The sequence below is a fragment of the Castor canadensis genome, chromosome 4 (assembly GCF_047511655.1).
Source record: "Castor canadensis chromosome 4, mCasCan1.hap1v2, whole genome shotgun sequence".
In the NCBI taxonomy this organism is placed as follows: domain Eukaryota; kingdom Metazoa; phylum Chordata; class Mammalia; order Rodentia; family Castoridae; genus Castor; species Castor canadensis.
This window is the reverse complement of record NC_133389.1, coordinates 107319524-107343634: the sequence shown is the minus strand read 5'-3', so window position 1 is coordinate 107343634 and position 24111 is coordinate 107319524. Positions and strand designations below refer to the sequence as shown.

Genomic DNA, 24111 nt, shown 5'->3' with positions numbered 1-24111 from the left:
GGGGAATGGCTGACTCAGTGGTAGAATGCTTGCTTAGCATGTATAAGGCCCGAGTTTGGTCCACAGCACTGCATTCACACACAAAAAAAGCGTGAAAGGAAAAGAATTAAAAAATTTTGTTATACACAGTGCCCCTACTTGTGATTTTTTTTGTGATTTTTAACAGAGGGTCTTGCTGTGTTGTCCAGGCTGGTCTCACCATCCTCAGCCTTCTGAGTAGTTGGGATTGCAGGTGTGAACACTACACCCAGCTTGCTTACTATAATTTTCATTTATTTATTTATATTTTGAGACGAGGTCTCACTGTGTAGTGCAGGCTGGCCTTGAACCGTTTCTGTTTGGTGTTTCTGGAGGTTGAACAACTCAGGTTCAACAACTCAGGTTGAACACCTGCTTGTTAGGCAGGTGCTTTATCACTTGAGCCATGCCTCCAGCCCATTGTGCTTTAGTTATTTTTTGAATAGGGGCTTGCATTTATGTCCAGGCCAGCCTGGAACACCATCCTTCTATATTCCCATATAGTTGGGATGACAGGCACCTTCCACCATGCCCAGTTTTTTTGGGGGGAGGGCACTGGGTTTTGAACTAAGGGCTTTGCACTTGGCAAAGCAGGCACTCTACCAATTGAGCCACACCTTCAGTCCGTTTTGCTCTGGTGTTTTTGGAGGTAGGTTCTCTCACACTATTTGTTCTGGCTGGCCTCAAACCACAGTCCTCCTGATCTCAGTTTCCCAAGTAGATAGGATTACAGGCATGAGCCACTGTGCCCAGCTGGCCTTGAACTCTTGGTTCTCTTGCCTCAATCTCCCAAGTGCTGGGATTATAGATATTGATGACCACCACACCCTGCAGTATAATTTAAATGATTGCATATAGGATGAAAAAATTTGGTTTTGGCAGTACTGGAGTTTGGACTTGTGTCTCCAGGTTGTATTCTAACCCATCCCCAGTCCTTTTTGCTTTAGTTTTTCAGATAGAGTCTCACTCTTTTGCTTGTGCTGGTCTTGGACTGTGATCCTCCTACTTCTGCCTCCACAATAGCTGGGATTACACGTGTGTACCACCAGGACTTGCTGGGTTTTTTTCTTTCTTTTAGTACTGGAGTTTGAACTCAGAGCCTTGTGCTTGGTAGACAGGCACTCTATCCCTTGAGCTCCTTCCCCCCACCCCCAAGCCCTTTTTGCTTTTACTATTTTTCTGAGAGTCTCACCTTTATCCCTTGGCCAGCCTGGACCACACACAATCTTCCTGTTTACAATTGCCATGTAGCTGGGATGGCAGGTGTATTCCACCTCACCCAGATTTTGTTGGTTGAAATGGGGGTCTCATGAACTGTTTACCCAGGCTGGCCTTGAGCCATGATTCTCCCAATGTCAGCCTCCCAAGTAGCTAGGATTACAGTTGTGAGCCACTGTGCCTGGCCCCATTCGTGAGCTAGAGTCTCACTAATTTTGCTGGCCTGATCTTCCTATCTGCCTTCTGAGAAGGTGAGAATGCAAATTATATTTAGTGGATTTTTTATTGTATTTGAAAATTCACAGGTTCTTTTCTTGTTTGGTAAACAGCCTCATAGGAAGTACACATTTACTATTTTTCATTTGCAACATGAGAATTTTAGAGACTCAGAATTTTAGTTCTTTTGAATTAAAAAGAATGTCTTTTTTTTTCATTTTTATTTTATTATTCATATGTGCATACAAGGCTTGGGTCATTTCTCCCCCCTGCCCCCACCCCCTCCCTTACCACCCACTCCGCCCTCTCCCTCTCCCCCCCGCTCAATACCCAGCAGAAACTATTTTGCCCTTATTTCTAATTTTGTTATAGAGAGAGTATAAGCAATAATAGGAAGGAACAAGGGTTTTTGCTGGTTGAGATAAGGATAGCTATACAGGGCATTGACTCACATTGATTTCCTGTGCGTGGGTGTTACCTTCTAGGTTAATTCCTTTTGATCTAACCTTTTCTCTAGTACCTGTTCCCCTTTTCCTATTGGCCTCAGTTGCTTTAAGGTATCTGCTTTAGTTTCTCTGCATTAAGGGCAACAAATGCTAGCTAGTTTTTTAGGTGTCTTACCTATCCTCACCCCTCCCTTGTGTGCTCTCGCTTTTATCATGTGCTCATAGTCCAATCCCCTTGTTGTGTTTGCCCTTGATCTAATGTCCACATATGAGGGAGAACATACGATTTTTGGTCTTTTGGGCCAGGCTAACCTCACTCAGAATGATGTTCTCCAATTCCATCCATTTACCAGCGAATGATAACATTTCGTTCTTCTTCATGGCTGCATAGAATTCCATTGTGTATAGATACCACATAAAAAGAATGTCTTATTTGGAGCAGTTTCCTTTGCATTCCCATGACATAGGATGAATTCACATTGTCCTGTAAAAGTGTGCTTAAAGAAATCTAGTGTGAGCAGTATTTTGATCTTTGCAGTAATGCTGAATATTTGAAGGGGAGACTGAAGGGGAAGGATTTTTTTTTTAACTTTTTTTTTTTTGTGGTACTGGGGCTTGAACTCAGGGCCTTCACCTTGAGCCACTTTACTAGCCCTTTTTTGTGAAGGGTTTTTTCGAGATAGGGTTTGGCAAACTATGCCTGGGTTGGCTTCCAACTGTGATCCTCCTGATCTCTGCCTCCTGAGTAGCTAGGATTATAGGCATGAGCCACTGGTGCCCGGCTAACGTTATTTTCTTATTAGGCTCTGTTACATTACCTAATAATGAATAAATATTTGTATTTGATATAAGAATTGAGGGTCAACATGACAGAAAACAGAATCATCCATTGTCCCTAAAAATTATTGACATTCTGAAGTGGCTATCTACTTATTTTTAGCTTTCATTACTTCAGTTCGTGCCAGAAATTTGCCAGTACACTGTGGTGTAGTTTAAAAATTTTTTTAGTCATTCAAGTGGGTTTTTCTCATGGATTTAACATAAATTGATCTAATGAGTATTGATGTAGGGCAGCTTTAAATATATTTGTTCTCTAACTGAATATCCTTGTTTCAAAGTACTTATTTTAGTCTGTCGTTCATTTTTCTTTTTATTTAGTTTTCATAACTCTTGTTTTTAGTGTGGGGGCCATTTTAATCTCCATTTTACAAATGAGAACCCAGATTCAGATTTCAGTTAGAGATGAAGTGAACTTCCTGAAGCCCTTGAGCTGGTGTGTTTTAGAATGGATATGGAGAAGGCAGATCTTTTGTATTTAGCTGGTGGTGTGCCTCCCTGTGCCCAGAGAAGCCTGAAAGTACTCCCTAGGTGCCTGCAGAGGCTGCATCATCACCTGTCCACCCCATCTGCTTTGATTCTCCAACTGTGAGTTTTGAGTGTGCTAGCAGCTACTTTGGAGGCTTATTTCTCCTCCTCCTTAGCCCTTAGTGTCTTGCTTGTGATGCTTCCTGATAGTCTATTATAGTAGAAAATATAGTCGCTTATGTTTCTCTCCTATTCGTCATGTAAGGGTATGTGTGGAAATGAGCATACATGTTTTGTGGATTCCTCACCTAAGAGGATTATAGAGGGTATTTTGGCAGAATTAGTCCAGAAGGAAGTGAATTTGCAGGAATATAGTCTGAATCTAGAACCTCCCCCCCCCCGCCTTTTTTTTTCTTATTCAATAGGTGGTTTGTAATCATAAAAGGCAATAAAAGTGATTTGTGGCTGGGCATGGTGGTACATACCTATAATCCCAGCACTTGGAATGCTGAGGCTGGATGATCAAGAGTTCAATGCCAGCTTGGGCTACTTAGTGACACCCTGTCTCAAAAAAGCCTCCTATCTGCCTAACTCCTCTTAGTCCTTGCAAAAACTGGTGGTGACATAAGCAATGAAAAGAAATGGCAGTGGCTTCTGTATTCCACTGTAGCAAGAAACTTGCAGTGTGCCCATTATCATGTGGTGTGGCAAGTGAGTCAGGCATGTCAGTCTGTCTGATGCTTGACTTACAAACAGAGTTTTATCCTATTCCCTGCTTCTGACATGTTCACACACAGGGAAACTGGAAATTAACTTGTTCGAAAGTTAATTTGGCAATTTTGAACAAAAATCCCACTGAGTATAGTGGTTTAAACTTGCAGTATATGGCTTGAGTCAGACTGATCAGACTGAAATCTGTCTTATTGCTCACTAGTGGTTCTAACTTTGTGCTAGTTACTTTCTGTTTCTGTTTCCCTATCTATAAAATGAGGACCCTTCACTTGGATGAGAAATAAATGATTGAGCATATGTATAATGCTGGCACTTAATTGGTCTTGTCTATTGTTTAATGCAATTCCCATCAAAATTCCAATGACATTCATTAAAGAGATTAAAAAACTCTACTGTGAAATTTATATGGAAACACAAGAGGCCACGAATAGTCAAGGCAATACTCAGTCAAAAGCACAAGGAAGGGGTGAGGATAGGTAAGACACCTAAAAAACTAGCTAGCATTTGTTGCCCTTAACGCAGAGAAACTAAAGCAGATACCTTAAAGCAACTGAGGCCAATAGGAAAAGGGGAACAGGTACTAGAGAAAAGGTTAGATCAAAAAGAATTAACCTAGAAGGTAACACCCACACACAGGAAATCAATGTGAGTCAATGCCCTGTATAGCTATCCTTATCTCAACCAGCAAAACCCCTTGTTCCTTCCTATTATTGCTTATACTCTCTCTACAACAAAATTAGAGATAAGGGCAAAATAGTTTCTGCTGGGTATTGAGGGGGGGAGCGGGAGGGGGCGGAGTGGGTGGTAAGGGAGGGGGTGGGGGCAGGGGGGAGAAATGAACCAAGCCTTGTATGCACACATGAATAATAAAAGAAAAATGAAAAAAAAAAAAAAAAAAAAGAACTGTAAGTAGATTCTCATTTTTGAAGGTGCACAAAGTATATTTTAAAGTAGAATTTATATTGTTGATTCTCCCAGAATAGTCTGAAGAATTGCATCAATAAAAGTTTACCAATACAGACCAGGCACGATGGGTTGTGCCTGTAATACCAGCTGGGTAAAAAGTTAGAGAGATCCTATCACAAGGAACAAGTCAGGCTGGTGACTATAATCCCAGCTATCTGGGAGGCAGAAGGAGAATTGTGGTTTGCTGGCCCGCTGGCCCTGGCAAAATGTGAAACCCTTTCTGAGAAATAACTGAAGCAAAAAGGGCTGGAGACATGACTCAAGTGGTAGAGCACTTAAATTCAAACTCTAGTACCACAAAAAAACAGTATACCCATACAAATAAGAACATTAAATGAAGAGGAAGAATAAATGAGAAAACGTATGTTAAAGCTATGTACTGTAGAATACATAGAATAATTTATGTAAGAATTATATGGTCTAGAAACTTAACAGAAAGACATAATTATTATAAATATGTATCTTTTATTCATAAACTAGGAAAAATTGGCTCACTTATGTTTTCAGATAATTAACTTCTAATGAAATGGTACAAAGAAAGGACATGTTTCCGTCTTTAGTAAGAGCTCTCAGCTGTAGTTTTCTGCTAGATACCAACATGAGTTCTATTCATTCACTTTTCATTTCCTCGTTTTTTCTGCTTTTAAAACTTTTTTATTTTTTGCATTCTCCTTGTTTTTATGCTACAATATTCTTTATTTATTTTTGGGTGGTACTGGGGTTTGAACTCGAGGCTTTGCACTTACTGGGCAAGTGCTCTACCACTTGAGCCATACTTCCAACTCTGTACTACAATTTTAAGATATAAAGAGAATTGGGTTTTCTTCTATTAATACATGAAAAACATATTTCTCCTCAAGATTGCTGTGGTCTGAGTTTGTCCCCCCGCCCCAAATTCACGTGTTGGAAACGTAATTCCCACTGCGATAGTGTTGTGAGGTGGGGCTCTGGGAGGTGTTTCCATCTGAGGGCTTCACTTTCAGGAGTGGATTAATACTGCAGTGGAAAGGCCTGATAGGAGTGAATTTTCTTCCTTGCTTTTCTGCTGTCTGCCATGTGAAGAGGAACCAAGAAGGTGTTCACCAAATGCCGGTGCCTTGATCTTGGTCTTTCCAGCCTCCAGAAATATGAGAAATAAGTCTCTTTTCCTTATAAATTAACCTAATCTTAAGTGTTCTTTTATAGTGACACAAAATGGACAAAGGTGTAAGCATTACTTTAGTCGTGTCTGAAAATAGTTAGTAGTATTTTAATCATAATAAGCTTTTATGTTGCCTTCTGCAATAGTCTATATATCTTGATTGTTAATTTCTATGTGGTTGGAGTTATAAGCCTGCTAAGAAAAATACATTGTGTTTAAGGAATACGTTGTATGGAGTGTTCTGGATTATTTCTAATTTTTAATAGTTCCAGGCTGATTTAAAGGAAGATCTAAACTCTCGTACAGGCAGTCCTTACTTTATCTAGTTTCAGTACATGTGACTTTTAAGTACAGTGGCTGAGTTCAGTGGCAACAATATCCCAATGACAAACCTTATAATACCATGGGCATAGAATTTAGCAGAACTTGTCAAATTTTGAACTCCAGAACTCTGAACTAATAGTGGGTGGTGTTTAAAACTTAATTTTATGGTATTTGTTCCATAACAAGTTTAAAAACCTAATATATAGTTGAGATCCTGGTTATTTTTCAATCTTCTTTGCTCCTTATTTTTCAAATTTTATAACTTCTGTTGACTAGTGTCCATATTTCCTAACCTTATTTCTGTAATCTTTAATCTGCTCAAAAGTTGATTCAGTGGTTTTTGTTTTTTTTTAAAGTCAGTATTTTGTACTTCTTAGTTCAGAAATTCCCGTTTTATTTTTTTCTCTTTTCTTTTTTCACTTTTGAAATAACTGGCCAATATTTCTGGAAATACATATACACATTTGGGGGAGGGCAATATTCGGGTTTGAACTGAGGGCCTTAAACTTGCTAGAGCTCATGGAGGTGTACCTTGTGTTTGTAGTTTAGTCCTTGATCAAGGGCCTGTTGGTAAGTCACAGCACCTGGAAATCTGCTCCTGTCTCTTAGCTTCTCTCCTTGGCTCATCTGTTTGGTTTTATAGTTGTTTTTCATAGAATAACAAGTTTGATACTGGATACTTTGTCATGCATAGAAGTAGACCAGTCATGAGTTTTTATTTCCAAACACAGTAGGAGGAGTTGTAAAGATTTCTTATGAAATTCTTGTTTTATATAGTTAAAATTTTCATTACTGATATAGCCTATTTTTTTGAAAGTTTTATGATTAGACTTGGATTCTTTTTAGAGCTATATTTGAATATAATGGACTGTGTAGAGGGGCCTTCCTTGTAGATATTGATGGAATGATTCTTATGATATTGTTAGAATCTTTCTGAACTATTTCACTGTGTATTTGAGGCTCTCTCTATACAGTAATCAAAGCTTGTGATGAAATGTTATGACTTACACCCACCAAACCATGGCAATTTAGCATTTAGGCCCCAGGCGGGCTGTTTTAACTCTCTCCCGCGCTATGAATTTGACTGGATAATGTGAGATATGACTCCAATACTGGACAAAGTGACATGCTATAAAAGAATGGTTTCTTAATTATAATATTTAAAATTTTCCAGGAGTTTAAAATACTCCTAAGTACATAATTTAACTGTTACTTCATTCACTTGAAAAATGAAGTCCTTTTTGGCAGGCCATTATAAAGTCTTCAGATTTTATACTTTTTTAAACGAATAATTGTGACTCCTATATTTATACAGAGTAAAAGTTGGGCTTGATGGAGTATTCAAATCAGATTTTTTCCTTTTTCTCTGAAAAGTCAAGCGAGAAATACACTTTTTCTGTATTTTTGAAATTATTGGAAGGCTTTTGGGGGTATCAAAATAGGCTTCATATTTGATTGTGTCACATGGCCAAAACTGAAAAAAAATCATGAAAAGTTAAGTTTTAGGAGAAACAGGTAGGTTATGAGGTGGTTCAAAATCAGACTCGAATGAGAGAGAGAATTTGTACTTCAGCACATGTGTATTCACAAAATTTGGTAATTGATTATGCTAGCTGCTCAGATTAGTGAGGAAACGGTAGATTTACATGTTGAAGCCACTAACAAAAATTTTTTAAAAACATTTTTCTATTCTTGACTTACCATGTGTAAGGTTCCAGATATGCTAAATGAAATTCAGATATACATGTAAAAAATAAACATGCGAAAGAAAATATGAGTGTTTAATTTTTAGTATTAAACAGTTTAATATCAAGTTATTGGGTTATTCAGTATTAAATTATTCAGTAGTTAACATTGACATATTAAACTACTGTTCATAGTAGTTCAAACACTATGCTATATGATGCTGTAAAAAGAAAGATAGATTCTGTTACAGCAAAAACAAGCAAAACCCAATCAAGAGGACAGATTATATATAATGCATATAATTTGCTGTTCAGACTTAGAATATAAAGCTAGTCACTTGTTTCTATAAGAAGTCCTTTCCTCCTGTCTGAGGCCTTACTTTGCCTCCTACTTCAATCTCCCAGAGATTGAAACAAGTCAGCAGAGACTGGAACCACGGCTTCTGCTGCCTTTTGTTGCATGGTGTTGCTATTGCTGTTGGCTCAGCAGTTAGGCTCAGGCTAGTCTAGAACTGTGGACAGACTTCACTGGGGCCACTCTGGGCATTGGAGTTAAGAGTTCTTGTAGTTAATATACTAAGAAGCCCATTGTTCCCACATTACAGCCATTCCATCAGCATAGTAGGATGTGGAAGAGCTGCCAGCATCATTCATTCACTTATCGAACAAATATTTATTGATATCTACTATGTACCCCAGATTCTGTTTTATACACTAGAAATAACAATTGTGAACAAAAATTCCTGCCATAACGGAGCTTGCATTCATTCTGGGGAGGTAGAAGAGGCAGATAATAGGCATGATAAATAAAGTGTTTATGAAACTTCTACAGAATGGTATATACATGAAATGCTACCCTCTAAAAAAAAATTTTTTTTAAAGATTTTTAAAGACAGGGTCTTTCTATGTAGCCTTGGCTGGCCCTGTACAACCTACCAAGTACTAGAATTAACAGGTCTTCTACCACACCCAGCAAATCCTGTCCTCTTTTATTTTAATATTTCGTGTATATGAAGTGTGAAAATCAGTAGTACCCATAGCAAAAAGAGAGTGAGTACTTAATGCATTTTAAGCAACAGTTTTCTGATAACTTTTCATTAGCATGTGTAGTGACTGTGTGGCACTTCTGTCTCTCTCTCATTCTCTGTCTCTGTCTGTCTCTCTCTCACATAAACACACACATGTAATGGTATATTATGTAGCTATTAAAATATTGGTATAGGTATATATTTATGAACACGAAGAAATATTTGTAAGTGGAAATGTATGTTAGGAAAGAATACACTTAGTATGATCATAATATTAGGAGACAGAACTTTTTCTCTATCTCTGAGATTTCCTTTCTGAGAGGGGAATTAGGTAGTGCCACTTTGAGCTTGCCTCCTTCCTCCTTGATTCACTTCATTTGGTTTAATGATTTACCCCACTGGAAAGTTTGAGAGTAGCTGGTCCTACTTGGGTCCCTCTTCCATGTTGGACTAGCTAGTCTTTCCCTCACCATTGAGTGGCTTTTCACTGTGCAGGGACTTAGCCCTGCAAGGAGAAGCCTGCCCATCTGTACTAAGCATGCCAGCTTCTGCAGTTTAAAATAGCAAGCCCATTTGGCTGGAACTGTGAGGTTTTATTCCTTGTTTTCATCCTATAGGAATATTCATCCTATTCATAATTTAGCTTCTGAAAGGATTGTCAATTTTGTGGCTGTCCTCCTTTGACTGTGATCTTATTTCATTTAATTTTACATAGATTTAAATTTTTCCATATCCATGTATAGAAAAAGGTCTGGAAAGATATACATCATAGTTTTAAAGGGATCTGGTAGAACTATGTTTCCATTTTTTTTCTTGGGAATTCACTGAATTTATTAGATAGCTAATGAAGAAACAATTAACAAATTTGGGACTGGCTTTCCATGTAGAAGAATTAATCTTCTTTGTACAATGAAAGAAGCTACACTTGAATAGATATATTTTACCTGTGTAGTTTGGTTGCTCAGTCTAGAATTTATATATATGTATATGTATTACTTTTTTAAAGTCTCTGATTATTTCATCACATATTTCAAAATACTATATATAATTTTGCTTTCCACTCATAAATAGTATTTGGCAATTTTTGTTGTTGTTGTATGTGTACTGGGGGATCAAATCCAGGACCTTGTGCAAGGTAGGCAAGTGCTCTACCGTGGTGCTGCATCCCCAGCCTTTCATTTTTTGAGACGATCTCATTGTGTAACCCAGGCTGGGATCAAACTCAAACCTCTGGCTCTACTTCCTGAGTGCTGGGATTACAGGCATGTACCACTTTTCCCCACACATGGTTTTAAAAAGTCAGTACCAGCATTTATCTAAGGTTAACTGGATTTGGTGTATTTTTTTTTTTTTTCTGTCAGTACTCTGTCTGACAGGGTCTTGGGAATTATTTGCCCTGGGCTGGCTTTGAACTGTGATTCTCCTGATCTCTGCATCCTGAGTAGCTAAAAGTACAGGTATACAGCACTGGTGCCCGGCTGTTGTTTATTTTTGTTTTTTAAACATTATTCCTTATCATAAAAAAGAAACTACTCTAGATTCCCTCTATCCTTCCTGCTTATCATTGCTGTGTGTGTGTGTGTGTTTGTGTATTGGTTTTGTTATATTTGAAATTATAGGCTATATTTATTAAAAGGGAAAAGACATAAAATCTTCCTTCTTTCCTCCTTCCCTCCCTTCCCTTTAGCCCTCCCTGCCTCCTTCCCTTTCTTCCATTGCCTCCTTTCCTTCTTTTTGACAGTGTCTTCCTACATAACCAAAGCTGGAGTGGACTGGTAATCCTCCTGCCTCTGCCTCCCTAGTGCTGGGATTGCAGGAGTGAGCTACCATTTCTGGCCCCCATATAGTGTTCCTAAAGTGCTACCTTTATATCTTTACTCCTCTATAATAGCAGGAAAAAACTTGTGTGTTTCCCTTCATATTGAATTTTATAAAAGTTAATACTAGGAGGGTATGATGGTACATGCTTATAATCCCAGTACTTGGAAGACTGAGGCAGGAGGATCACAAGTTTGAGGCTAGCAAGATCCAGGCTCAAAAAAAAAAAATTAATGTAGTGAAAATGCTGTAATTCGATCATTATATTCTGATAATGCTTTTAAGTGACTTGCTTTTTAATTTTTATTTTGATTATGAGATATTTGAGACCACAAGAAGAATATTGAGAATAAAATAAAGAATTTCTGGGTACATATTGTACAAGTTAAACAGAAGCTAATATGTACCCTATGTTGAGTCTTCCATCTCCAGCTTAATGTTTGTCATTTCTTATGCATGTTTAATATTTTTACTATATATATATTATATTTTTTATTATCTATGTCCCTAATATGTGTGTGTGTGTGTATATATCCCTAAAGAATATAATGTATTGGGGGGATATACTAGGGTTTTGAATTAAGGGCTTTTTGCTTACTAGACAAATACTCTACCACTTGAGCCATGTTCCCAGCCCTTTTTGGTTTTAGTTATTTTTCAGATAGAATGCTATTCTTGGACTGTGAGCCTCCTACATACACCTCTTGCACAGCTGGGGTTATGGGCATGCACCATCATGACTGGTTTATGCTTTGAGAGAGGGTGTCACTAACTGCCCCCTCCACCACCCCAGGCTCATGTTGAACTACGATCCGCATATCTGCCTTCCAGATAGCTGGGATTATAGGTGACTGGACTTGTATTTTTTGAGCATTTTAAAACTTTAGGTAAAGATTTCTCATATTCAGCACTTGAGAGGCAAATGAGACCCTGACTCAGAAAACAACAAAATTAATATTATTGATGACAATGTGAAATGTTATATCCTTAAAAAATTAAAGAGTTACTATGTGACCCAGCAGTTCTGTTAACTATGTATCAAAGAGAAGTGAAATACATGTCCATTCATCTGTTGAAATTGCTCTAAGAAGGGGGAAAGGGGAAGAGGGAGAACGATGGAGGGGAGAAATCTAAGATATATTGAAGCACATATGTAAATATCACAAGGTATTCCCCTGTACAAATATTATATGCTAATAAATTAAAAAAATATATATGCCCATAGAAAAGTTCATATATGAATGTTCATAGAAGCAATGTATTGTTTATATTAGCAAAAAATGGGGACTGTTCTGCTGAGGGGAGCCAGTGGCTGGAGGAGGAGTAAATACAACGGAAGTACATTATATGCGTGTATAAAAATAAAATGCGTGTATAAAAATAAAATAATGAAACTCATTAAGGGTTCAAAAAGAAGAGGGGGAATAAGAAAGAGTAATAGAAGAAATTAATATGATTAAAGTAAAAAAAAGTACAAACTCAGTGTTCATAAACTGACCAATAGATGAATAAAATGTTGTATATCTGCACAATGGGATATTACTCAGCAGTAAAAAACTATATACTGATACATGCTACAACATGGATGAAATTTGAAAATACTAAGTAGCAAGCCAGTCACAAAAATATACTGTATGATTTTATTTATATGAAAAGACCAGAATAGGTAAATGTGTAGAGACACAAGGTTGTTATGAGGGGAGAATAGATGATGACTGATTTCTTTAGGGGATAATAGGTAATTGTGCAAATCTGGGAATATACTAACTATATATTTATATATAGTTTATTATATATATTTATTTATTATTATATTTATTTATTTATTTTGGCAGTACTGGGGTTTGAACTCAGAGCCTCATGCTTGCTGGGCAGATGCTCTACCACTTGAGCCACTCCACCAGCTCCCTAACTATACACTTTAAATACCTAAATTGTATTTTGAGCTACATCTCAATAAAGTTGTTTAAAAAAGTTCACGTGACTGTCATAAATCCTTCAGTTATGGGCTTTTTATGAGAAATTTGTGTTTGAGATTTGTACATTTTTGTATATTTAATTTTAGGTACCTCATTTTTCATATTCCATTGTATGAATTTATTCTATTAATCAGTTTCCCTTTTTAAAAAATAATGCTTCAATGAATAATTTAGGGTATATTTTCTATATGATTATTCATTTTTAAAGCTTTCTTCCAAATTAGAATTTGGTGGGATTACTAATAATTCATAATTTATTTAATTGTTTAGAAGGCATTTTACTGGTATACTTGAGAACATTCATTTCATTTAATTACACAATTTAAAGTTGAAGTTAGTACTCTTATCTTCTGAAGTTCATCCATAGTTCTTTTAAACCATTATTGGTCTTTTAGTGTTTTGTAAGACAAGTCCTCATTTTTGTGTATGTTAATGTATTTTCTAGAAAAAGCCACCAGTGAGTACAACAGCACCGAAGATTGGAGTCTCATTATGGACATATGTGACAAAGTGGGAAGCACGCCTAATGGGTGAGATGCCCAGTGAATGTCCAAGCGCTTCACTAACCTGTGTCTGCGATGGAATTTTGAAAGGAAGTTGAGATATTAGGGTTTTGTTTTTGGTTTTTCTTTTTAGTACTGGGGATTGAACTAAGGGCCTACTTGAGTCATCCCCTCTGCCCTGTTTTTGTGTTGTGGGCTTGGAACTCATGATTCTCTTGCTTCAACTTCCCACATGCTGGGATTATAGGCAAAGTCTGCCACACTTGGCCTGTTGATTGAAATGGGATCTTGCTAACTTTTTGCATGGGCTGGCCTGGAACCCTGATCCTCTTGATCTCCATCTCTCAAGTAGTTGTGAATCATCACATTAATAGTTTAAACTAAACTACTATTTGAACTAAACTGTTTAGTTTTTGGAGATTGAAGTAAAGAGATCCAGTATGCCAGTTTTCGGAGATTAACCTTATGTTGAAAGAACAAATGGAAATGAGTTGAACTGAAGTGAGCTCCATTAACATAGATGATTGATTAAAGGGTCACTAGAACAGGGTGCTTGTTAACTTGGGGAATTTCCTTGTGACTTAGACATGCATTAGAATCTTCTGTAAATGTAGCAGGTAACAACATGAAAAAAGTCAATGTAAAAACAGTGCTTTTGAGGATTACATTTTAGAAGTGTAAAAGTGTGATGAAAACCTTTGTTTTGACATTCACCTTTTCATAGTGCACTCACATGTCTGTAAGTGAACCTTTTAAAATTATATATCCTGCTAGTCCTTTTAAGAAGAGAATTTGCTGTCTGAGAGCTGTCATAAAGAAATGAAGAGTTAGTATGATATACTTCTCTGTGTTGATTTTTTGAAATGATTTCTCAATACTGCAATATTTGCAATTGTTGCAATTGTTTTTAAGTCATATGAGTCTGAACAGAAGAGTGTATAAAATTATTTTATAGACTTACTCTTTTACCAAGCAGTTTCCAGGATTTTATTTTTAAAGCCAGTTTGCTTAGGAAATTCCTATTTCAAAAATATTCAGCTGCTTGTGTATGTCAGACAGCAGATAGATAGGGAGGATACAAATAGTAAAAATAGATTTTCGTTAAGGTGCTCAGGTCCTAGCTGAACACTCCAATAAGAAAAAATAGGAAATGCCAGTTTTTTAATGTTTGAGTTGAAATTCTCAAAAAACACTTAATTTTCTCTATTTTTTTTTTTTTTTAGAGCAAAAGATTGCCTAAAAGCCATAATGAAAAGGGTAAATCATAAGGTCCCTCATGTTGCTCTGCAGGCGTTAACTGTGAGTAAATGTTGTGTTGTGTGACCCAAACTTTAAAAGTGTGTTTATTTCAGTAAGTTACTATTTCAATATTTCTTTGTTAATTTTTATTTTAATTATTAGCTTCTTGGGGCTTGTGTGGCAAACTGTGGAAAAATATTTCATTTGGAAGTATGCTCCCGTGATTTTGCAACAGAAGTACGTGCTGTGATAAAAAATAAGGTAAATTTTAACAAGAAAAGAAATTTAAATCATTAAAAAGTATATTTTGCATTATTTTTAATAATAAAGTTGTATTAGAAATGAAACCATTTTTAAATAAATAGAAATGAAAACTTGTTCTGAAGTTTGATTTTTAATATTTATAGCACCAAAAATGTTTTTTCCCCAAAGCACCTACACTATTAGTAAGAGCTAATGTTTGTCAAGGTCTAGTACACAGTCACTGCTGTAACCGTATTATGTAGACTGCCTTGTTTATTCTTAACTCTTGGAAGTTTGAGTCTCTTTTCCTGCTTTGTTGATCCAGAAACTGATGTCTAGAGAAGAGTAACTTTTCCGAGGCTATGCAGCTAGGAGGTGCATAGCTGAGATTCAGATCTAGGTTTCTGTGATTCTAGACCCCAAACTTCAACCACCATTCTGCACTGACTTCCATTAAAGTTGACTGAACAAAGGGGCCTTTATTTTAGAGCAGAGTGGAGGGACTCTGTTAGGGTTGTTACTGACTTCTTTGAGACAAAAATTCTGAAGTGCCATTTTTATGCTGTTAGTAAAATTGATTAAAAAATCTTAATCTAATATAAAAGATTTGTAGTCATTATGGCAAGACTTGGAAATTGATGTTCCAGAAGAGTGATTTTACAGGGAAAAACTATATTTTTACATGTAAATAGGCAGGTATCAATTACCTAGCTAGACTAGAGATTGCTGGACTTCTGTTGATTTTCAGATAATTAAAGACAGTTTTGGTAGTAATCTGTTTGTTAGTTAAATAATTTAAAGACTTATTTTAACTGCATTTTTGGGGTTTCCCTTTGTCTTTTCTTTAAAAGGCTCATCCTAAAGTGTGTGAAAAACTGAAATATTTAATGGTGGAATGGTCAGAAGAGTTTCAGAAGGACCCTCAGTTTAGTCTAATATCTGCAACTATTAAATCTATGAAAGAAGAAGGAATTACTTTTCCTCCAGCAGGTTCTCAGGTAAGAGATTCACTCAGATCCATGGTTAGCCATATACTATTTTGAAGGTATATATATATATATATATATATATATATATATATATATATATATATATATACACGTACAAACTAGCAAGAGATGTCATGGTCATCATTTCCCACTTCATCCCCTAAGTGCCAATCTAATGTAGTACCTTACATTTAGTGGACATTCTAATTGTTAAGTATTTTTCTACATGTCAGAATTTTGAAAAGTGAACCAGGCTTGTAATGTATCTAATGTTACTCTAAGTCTGGAACCATGCAAAAGGCTTACATGCATAAGGTAGCCCTTATGTTCAAGAAACTTAGGGCAAATTTGAAGGGTAGCCATATATATAAAACATAACTAATTTGAATTGAAAGTGACATATAAGCTATGAAGGGTACAAAGACTAGATGCTATCTCCCTTAGCACCAAAGAGACAGAGGGAACTACAGATTAAGAGGGAGAGGAGGTGAAAAGGTAGAATTTTGAGACTTGAATGTATTTTTTTAGGTGGAGTGGATTGAGAAGGTGATGACAGGGAGGAATGACATGAACATATATATGCTATTGAGGACTATTTGTTGAAGAGTAAATCTGCCTAAAGTGAATAGTTTACATATAAGATGGGTTAGAACTGTAAGACAAGAAATTGGAGAGATAGGGGATAGTTTTAATAGGATGAGGGAAGGTAGGAATAATAACTCATAGAATGGGCTGTTTTTTTAGGTTTGTGGAAGAAAAGTACTCTATCTTGGATTTTGCTCTCAGCACCTTTTGTCCTCCAGTTAATATTAGGACATGGGCTGGAGAAAGAGTAAGGAGGGTGGTACATATTTTCTTTTATTTAGACTATGCATTAAAGACACAGAAAGAGTGTTACAGCTGCTCAGGTCTAAGAATGCAAGTTAGAGCTTTGAGACAAAAGTCTTGTAAGTAATAAAAAGGAATTGATCTGTCCTTTCTGTATATCATTCTAAAAAAATCTGCATTAATGAACTGGTTGATTGTTCAGAGTCCTAGATGCTTGTCTTATGTGCCTTTCAATTGAAGCATGACCTTCCTTAGTCCTCTGCCATGCCTGAAAAGCCACCATGAGTAGTAGAGAAGGACTTCTGATGGATCACTAGAATCCCATTGTTTCTCTGTCCTCCTTCTCCTCCTGTTCAGTAGTCCCTCATGATTTCTGATGGTAACTTCTCTACACGTGTGAAGCTCGGGTGTGCTGACAGCAGTATAGCACCTCTCACTGAGTAAGAGACTTTGGACTGTTGAGAACAGGAAATGCAATCAGGAAAGTTATATTTATTCAGTCTGTAAATATTTCAGAACTTTCTGGATGCCAGGTTCTATGTCAGATTCTTAGATTTATGCAAAATGTAAGCCAGTCCATGTCCTTTGTGCATTTATTATGTTTTCTTGAAAACTCTGATATTTTGTTGTAGTATTTGAAAACAGCTACTTACAATTACAAAGAATTTCACTTTTAAATGGAATTCAGTTATCAGTATTTTTTTAAATTATCATCTGCAGGTAATTACAGAGTATAGAGCTTGTGTTTTCTTTGAAAGGATAGTGGTGTTCACTTTACTCATACATTTACAGACTGTCTCAGCTGCTGCCAAGAATGGTACGTCATCGAACAAAAACAAAGAAGATGAAGACATAGCTAAAGGTAAATGATCAAGCATGTATAATTTAATACTACTTAAAATATCCTTACCAGAAGATTTTATTGAAATAAAAATTATAATAAAACTGGGAATACTTTTAGTTCTATCTCAAATTTAAAATTTTTCAGGTTCTTAAAAGTCAGGAAAACAAATGACATAAGATGAACATAATTCATTTTCCTTCTCAGTAATATATATTTAATGTCCTACTTTTGGAGAGATTACATTTCACCTTTTCTTTAATGCCAGCGTTATGAGTCAAGTGCAGAAATATGTTCATGGCTTGTCCTATATGGAAAACTACCCATATTATAATGTCACAATCTGTTTGCTATAAAAATAATAGCTTCTGTATATGACAGACTGTGATAATAAGGAATGAGCAAAAACTTTATTTTAAAAAATGTTTCTGTGCCCCCCAAGAAAGTTAACTGTTTAGGATTTATTTTGACAAATAGTCACTTGGTTTATTGTTAGCTGTTAAATTGTCATCTAATATTTCTTTTTAAACTTTTCTAAAAATCAGAATTAATCCTGACTATCTTATTTTTTTATTTCAATTTTTCAAACTAGCTATTGAATTATCGTTACAAGAGCAGAAACAGCAATACACAGAGACAAAATCTTTATATCCAAGTGCAGAAATCCAGTTAAATAATAAAGTTGCACGGAAAGTGAGAGCTTTGTATGATTTTGAAGCTGTTGAGGACAATGAACTCACCTTTAAACATGGTGAAATCATTATTGTTTTGGATGACAGGTATGTTTTATGTCTTTACTTGTGAATATTCTGAAGCTTTTAAATACTGTATCCTTAACTGAGAATTGTGAATGCTCAAGTCTTGGTTTTGGTGCATTTAACTCATAATAGAACCTTCTCAGACCTTAATTATTTTTATAAAGATTAGGATAGATAATGTGTCTCTTATTATTTTAGATTTGATAGTAAAATATCCTTTGTCTTAGATGGAAATGCATTAAATAATGTTGTTTACCACAGTTGGGAAATACATATTAAGCGACCTGAATGCCTTTATTTATCTTGGGAAATGTGTATATCAAAATTATTGTCAGAAAAGTTTTAGGAAGAAGTATTGGTGTTTTACCTTGACCACAGCAACCAGAACCTGTTCTTGGCTCTCCCTCAGTTCTTCATCTATTACTGTGTTCTCCTCACAATTTCTCTATCATGTAAAGTTGTAAGAAAAAATATATACTGATCTATTTTGAGCCTAATTCTGTTCTTCTTTTTTTTTTTTTTTTTTTGTGACAGAGTCTCTCTGTATTGCCAAGACTTGTATAGCTTCAAACTTGTGAACCTTCTGCCTCAGCCTACACTTTACAAGTGTAAACACTAGCCCTGTCTTTACTTTTTTTTTTTTTTTTTGATGGTATTGGGGATTGAACTCAGGGCCTCATGCTTGCTAGGCCATACTGCTCAGCTTTGAGCTTTTGTATAGTTGGAATTACAGATGCTACAGCACCACTCCTGGCATATTTTTGAGCTAGGTCTTGCCACTTCCCGCAACCCCAGGGCTGACGTTAAACTATAGTTCTCCTGTCTCTGCCTTTGGATTAGCTAGGAATTCAGGTGTGCTTTATCACAACCAGCCCTACTCTTACTTTTAAAAGAAGTTGATGAAATTTAGGAAAGTAAGACCTAACAGCTTGGTGTTGTGAATAGAACAAATGTTTTTGGTTTCCAGTATAAATAACCCCGTGAGGATATACTAGACAAGTATATTTTTAAACAAGTAGATGTATAGTGGCTTTGCTTTGCTGCCATAAATATTTATTGAGAAAATGTTACATAATAGACTCTATTTATAATAAAAAATGAATGAGGACACAGTTCTGTTTTCCTGAAACCTAAAATAAAGTAAGGGAGTTAAAATTACTGTACAGAGAATTGTGTGGAAGCAGAGTGTGCCAAATGCCATAAAAGAGGTCCTGTTGCATTCCACAAGGGAACCACTTCATACTTGGTAAAGGCATCTGGGAAAGGGGGCCGACCCAAGGGCTCTGTTTCAGGTGAACCTTGATTTTGGTGGTAGGGGGTAGTGCTGGGAATTGAACCCAGGGTCTCACCCATGCCAGGCTAGTAGCTCTACCACTGAACTACATGCCTAGACCCTTTGATTTTGAGAAGACAGGAACATTTTGCAAGAAATTGAGAGTTGGAAAGATAGCACTGTGTTCACTGAGAAAATACCTTTTTTTGCATTAAAAATTTTCTTTTTGTAAATAGTCATTTGAAGTGAGGCACATGTTTCCTGAAGGAGAGGTGTTATGTCCTGAAATGTCTGGCATGAGGGTCTTTTAGAATAGTTGCCAAAGATTTAATTTTATACTTTTGATATTCTTTTTTTTTTTTTTTTTTGTCTTTTCTTTTTTGGTGCTGAGATCGAACCCAGGGCCTCATACATGCTAGGCAAGCGCTGTACCACCAAGCTACATCCCAGCCCTTATTTTTGATATTCTTATCCACCTATTGTTAAAGACATTTATAAATAGAAACAAAACCACAAAATAAGTGGGTTTTGCTGAGATTCAAATTTAGAGCATTAATTTTATGTAATAAAGTTTTCTAAAATAAATTGCTATTCTCAAGGTAAATATAGTACTGATTAATGGCATGGTACTTGAGCAGGTTATGCACTTTTCTGTGCTGTGTGGTAACTCAGTTCTCTTCTTTTTCTGCTGTAACAACTGTGAAACAGAATTGTGTATCCAATTAAATCATTTGACTTTCCTGTTACAGTCCACTGGCCTATGACAAATAGAGTTACGTTACTGTGCTGCACCCATGTTTTCATAAATTTATTAAATAATTTAGGTTCATATAACAGTTTTTGGTTGCTACTTATCACTGAGAAACAAAACTCTTTTTAACTGTTAAGAAAATTCAGTATGAATATGATATAATATGTAGGTCACATACTGTCATCTTGATAATTAGACACACCACACTGATAGTTGCTATAGACATACTTACTAGTACATTTTGGATTAAATGGTATGATTTTAGGTACTTGATAGCTACTGGCACAGTTTTAAATATAAAGGCAAACTCGATTGGTAAAACTAAATAGTTGACAGAGAGAAATGAAGTCATCCAGATGATCCAGAAAAATGACCATCTTCATTGTTTTTAGATTGCTGTGAAATTGAAAATGTAATGTTAAAATTTTCACATAAAGAACTTAAAGTTCCTTAAGAATACATTATTCTTAAGTCTCAGAATAAGAAATGCTGAGCTGAGCTGATAGAAAAGACATACATTTCTTATTAACAGCTACATTATTTTTAAAAAGCCTTTTTTTACTTTCTACATTTTTTAAACTTCCTTTCACCACTCCTTGTTTTGTTCTTTCTGTAAATATTTTAAATAACCTGGTGGAATTCTTGCAGTTCCAAAAAATGCCTGTTCCACTTAGACCTCTGAAGCAGTGTACATTTGGTTCTAGAGACAAGCATTTAGAAAAGAAAAGGAACTTTACTTGCAAGGAAGGCTTGCCAGAGAGTCCAATTGGAAGGGCTGGCTCCCCAAATTAAAATTTAAGAAAAAGATCCCCACAAGACTACCAAGGTTTCAGAGTTTACTATTTGTATGTTTGTGGTAGAAATGGCAGTTTTATTTGTCTTTTTCAATAGTTTTTATAAACTCAAGAAAAATAACTTTTAAGTATAGCTAGATATGAACTAACATTTCAAAGTAGGCTAAATTTAATTTCTATTTTAATTCCTCTTGATACTAATATTTTAAAGTGTAGAGGAACAAGTGACACTTTTTGCATTCTATTTTCAGTGATGCCAATTGGTGGAAAGGGGAAAACCACAGAGGAATAGGACTCTTCCCATCTAATTTTGTAACAGCTAATTTAAATGTAGAGTCTGAGGCAGGTAAGTTAAATCTTAGAGAAAATTCAATCTATTAAAGTCTTTTCACTTGAATTTTATTATTTGCATTTAAGTCAATATTTTATTTAATAGGCATTACGATGTATAACCTGCTTCTTACCCAAATGAAAGGATTAATTTATTCTATGTCAGTCATAGGATTAATTTTATCCCAAGTCAATCCCAGGAACTTTTTCCTTGTATCTTAAATCCTTTGAGTGTTAATGTGTATAGTAACTATATAAGTAAGTATTTGAATCAATAATTTTACAGTGTGAGAGGCAATGTGTGTCTTGTTCTGTATAAAGAATGTTGTTTTTACTCATCACTGAACCATAGTTACAAAGGTGGGAGTTGGCAAGGACCCTGGTCAGCAAGGGCTAAATGGGTTAGAAGTGTTCCTAAGTTTTAGACTTTACCCCACCTTCATTCGATCCTAGGGAACTCAAGACAATAAAGTAATGTAAACAAAGCACTGAAGGTGTCTTCTGAATAACATTAGAAAAAGTAAAAGAGTATTCTTGATTTTCAGTGTATCCTTGTATTTTGCTGAGCTCTGTTCATTAGGGTATAATTAAAAGTTAGCCCCATACTTGAATTAAGTGACTGTTAAAACTTAATCCTTTGGTTATGTAGGTTTTTACTGTAACTTTCTTTTTACCAGGCTATACTTAAGTAAAATTTAGTACACTCTAGCAATACTCCAAGGATAGTTTTCTGGGTTATGTATATTTTTTAGCTTTCTCTTTATGAAAGACTTTTCTGTTTTGTGTTATCTAGTGTCAAAGTCAGGGTAAAATCAGGCCTATTTTGTTCATATAGGAAATAGATTTTCCCTTACTAGAAGGCAGGAATGTAGATGGAATTTATAAATTTAACTATGGAATTAGCTTTGTAGCTAATGATCTACTACTATCTTGTATATTTTTTCACCTCAGTGGAAGTACTCAGTTTTAGGGAAAAAAGCAACTCCCATTCATGGTGCTCAGTTGTTGCACAAGATCCTTGTTTGCCTTAGTCACTGGTGTATGTCTAAATGCCTAGGATGATGGTTGGCACACAGTTAAGTGCTAATAAGTATTTGTGACATGAACAAATGAATATATGTAATTTATTGATTACAAAATGTGATGAATAAGGAGCTTCCTTTTTTTCTTATGTATACTCATAGGCCACTTTTAAATTAATGATTCAGTTACCAAAGTAAATGCTGAAGAACTCATAGTTTACTTTGTTTCCATAGGAGCTGTGGACAAATTGAATGTAGTTGATGATGATGTGGAGGAAATTAAGACATCAGAGCCTGAGCCTGTTTACATAGATGAGGTAAAGTCCTTTGTTTAATAGTTAAACTGTCAAAACTTTAATATGTAATATGGATGCCTGGAAAGAGTAATTTTCCATTCACTGAAGTTAAAGCTCTTTTGACTTTGGGCATTTCTTGTTATCTTTAGGATAAAATGAATAGAGCCCTGCAGGTACTGCAGAGTATAGACCCAGCAGATCCAAAACCAGACTCCCAAGACCTCTTGGACTTGGAAGGTACTTAGTTAATATTGGAGATTAATGTTACTTCATATTTTAGCTCTTCATAATGTCTTGTGTTTTTTTCTGGTTTGTGTTTAGTTTTTGAGGTTTGAAATCTCTGGTGAGGAGTAGACTAGGATAGTAAAATAGTAAAAGTGTCACTTGGAAGGTATTAACATATGTGCATATTTTTTCAAGAAGAAAGTCTTTGAATTCTGTAAGCCTTCTTATGAAATTGTCTAAAGAAATCTGCAGTTCAGAAAAATAATTAGAAATAGCAAATTAATTGGATGAAAATTTAAAAAATTCTTCTTTAATTCTCTTGTGGTATAACTTTAAAGGTCCACATTATACATGCTCAGTGTTAACTTTGTCATTTGATGCATGCCAATGTGCAGCAGATGTATGCCAAATGTCTCTCAGAAATTTAAAGTAAGAACAAATGTTTTTATGCTTTTAAAAATCCTTTTTGTTGGGTGCTGGGGACTGTACTTGGGAGGCTCAGATTTGGAGGAGCACGGGCAAATAGTTCCCAAGACTCCATGTCTAAAATAAACAGAGCAAAGTGGACTGGAAGTGTGGCTGAAGTGGTGGAGTGCCTGCCTAGCAAGCACAAGAGCCTGAGTTCAAACCCTAGCACCATTCAAAAAACAATCCTTTGGGAGAAAAATATGGTGAATGGATAAATCCTGTCTTTTTGTAGAAGAAACCTGGTTGTAAATGTAGAATATTGTGGTATTCATTATATTTGTGCATGCAGTTGGAAATACCTAAAATACTAAAATTCGAAATGTCAGATACATGAAAGTGTTCATATCTAATCTGCATCTGGTTACATACTTTTTACACTGTGACTCAAGTTTGCCTTAGTTGGGTAGTAATAGTTTTCTAGATACCTTTCAGACTTTGGGACCAGTACAAATGTCACAGTCCATAAACTCATTTAATAGCTCCAAGGATCATGATAGGATATTCATTTTAGTTTTGACCTTGCCTTTGCTCACACTAGTAATGCGTAGTAACAGTAGTGCTGAGTAATATTAAAAGTAGGTCCTTTATAGTCTGTCTGTAGGATAAACTTCGTTCTCTGTGTATTATGTATGTTATCACATATTGGTGCTCTCGGTAAAAGTTGTGAAAATTGCT

General features: G+C 35.7%; 1 protein-coding gene across 1 annotated transcript in view; it reads left to right on the top strand.

Moving 5' to 3' along the window:
* Positions 1 to 24111, top strand: part of Stam2 (signal transducing adaptor molecule 2) — a 42953-nt gene that overhangs the window by 7266 nt on the left and 11576 nt on the right. Inside the window, exons 2-10 of the mRNA XM_020162831.2 lie at positions 13322 to 13406; positions 14603 to 14678; positions 14781 to 14879; positions 15713 to 15859; positions 17471 to 17540; positions 18112 to 18298; positions 21347 to 21441; positions 22682 to 22764; positions 22893 to 22980. Coding sequence (XP_020018420.1) covers positions 13322 to 13406; positions 14603 to 14678; positions 14781 to 14879; positions 15713 to 15859; positions 17471 to 17540; positions 18112 to 18298; positions 21347 to 21441; positions 22682 to 22764; positions 22893 to 22980 — 930 coding nt within the window. The remainder of the gene's footprint in view (positions 1 to 13321; positions 13407 to 14602; positions 14679 to 14780; positions 14880 to 15712; positions 15860 to 17470; positions 17541 to 18111; positions 18299 to 21346; positions 21442 to 22681; positions 22765 to 22892; positions 22981 to 24111) is intronic.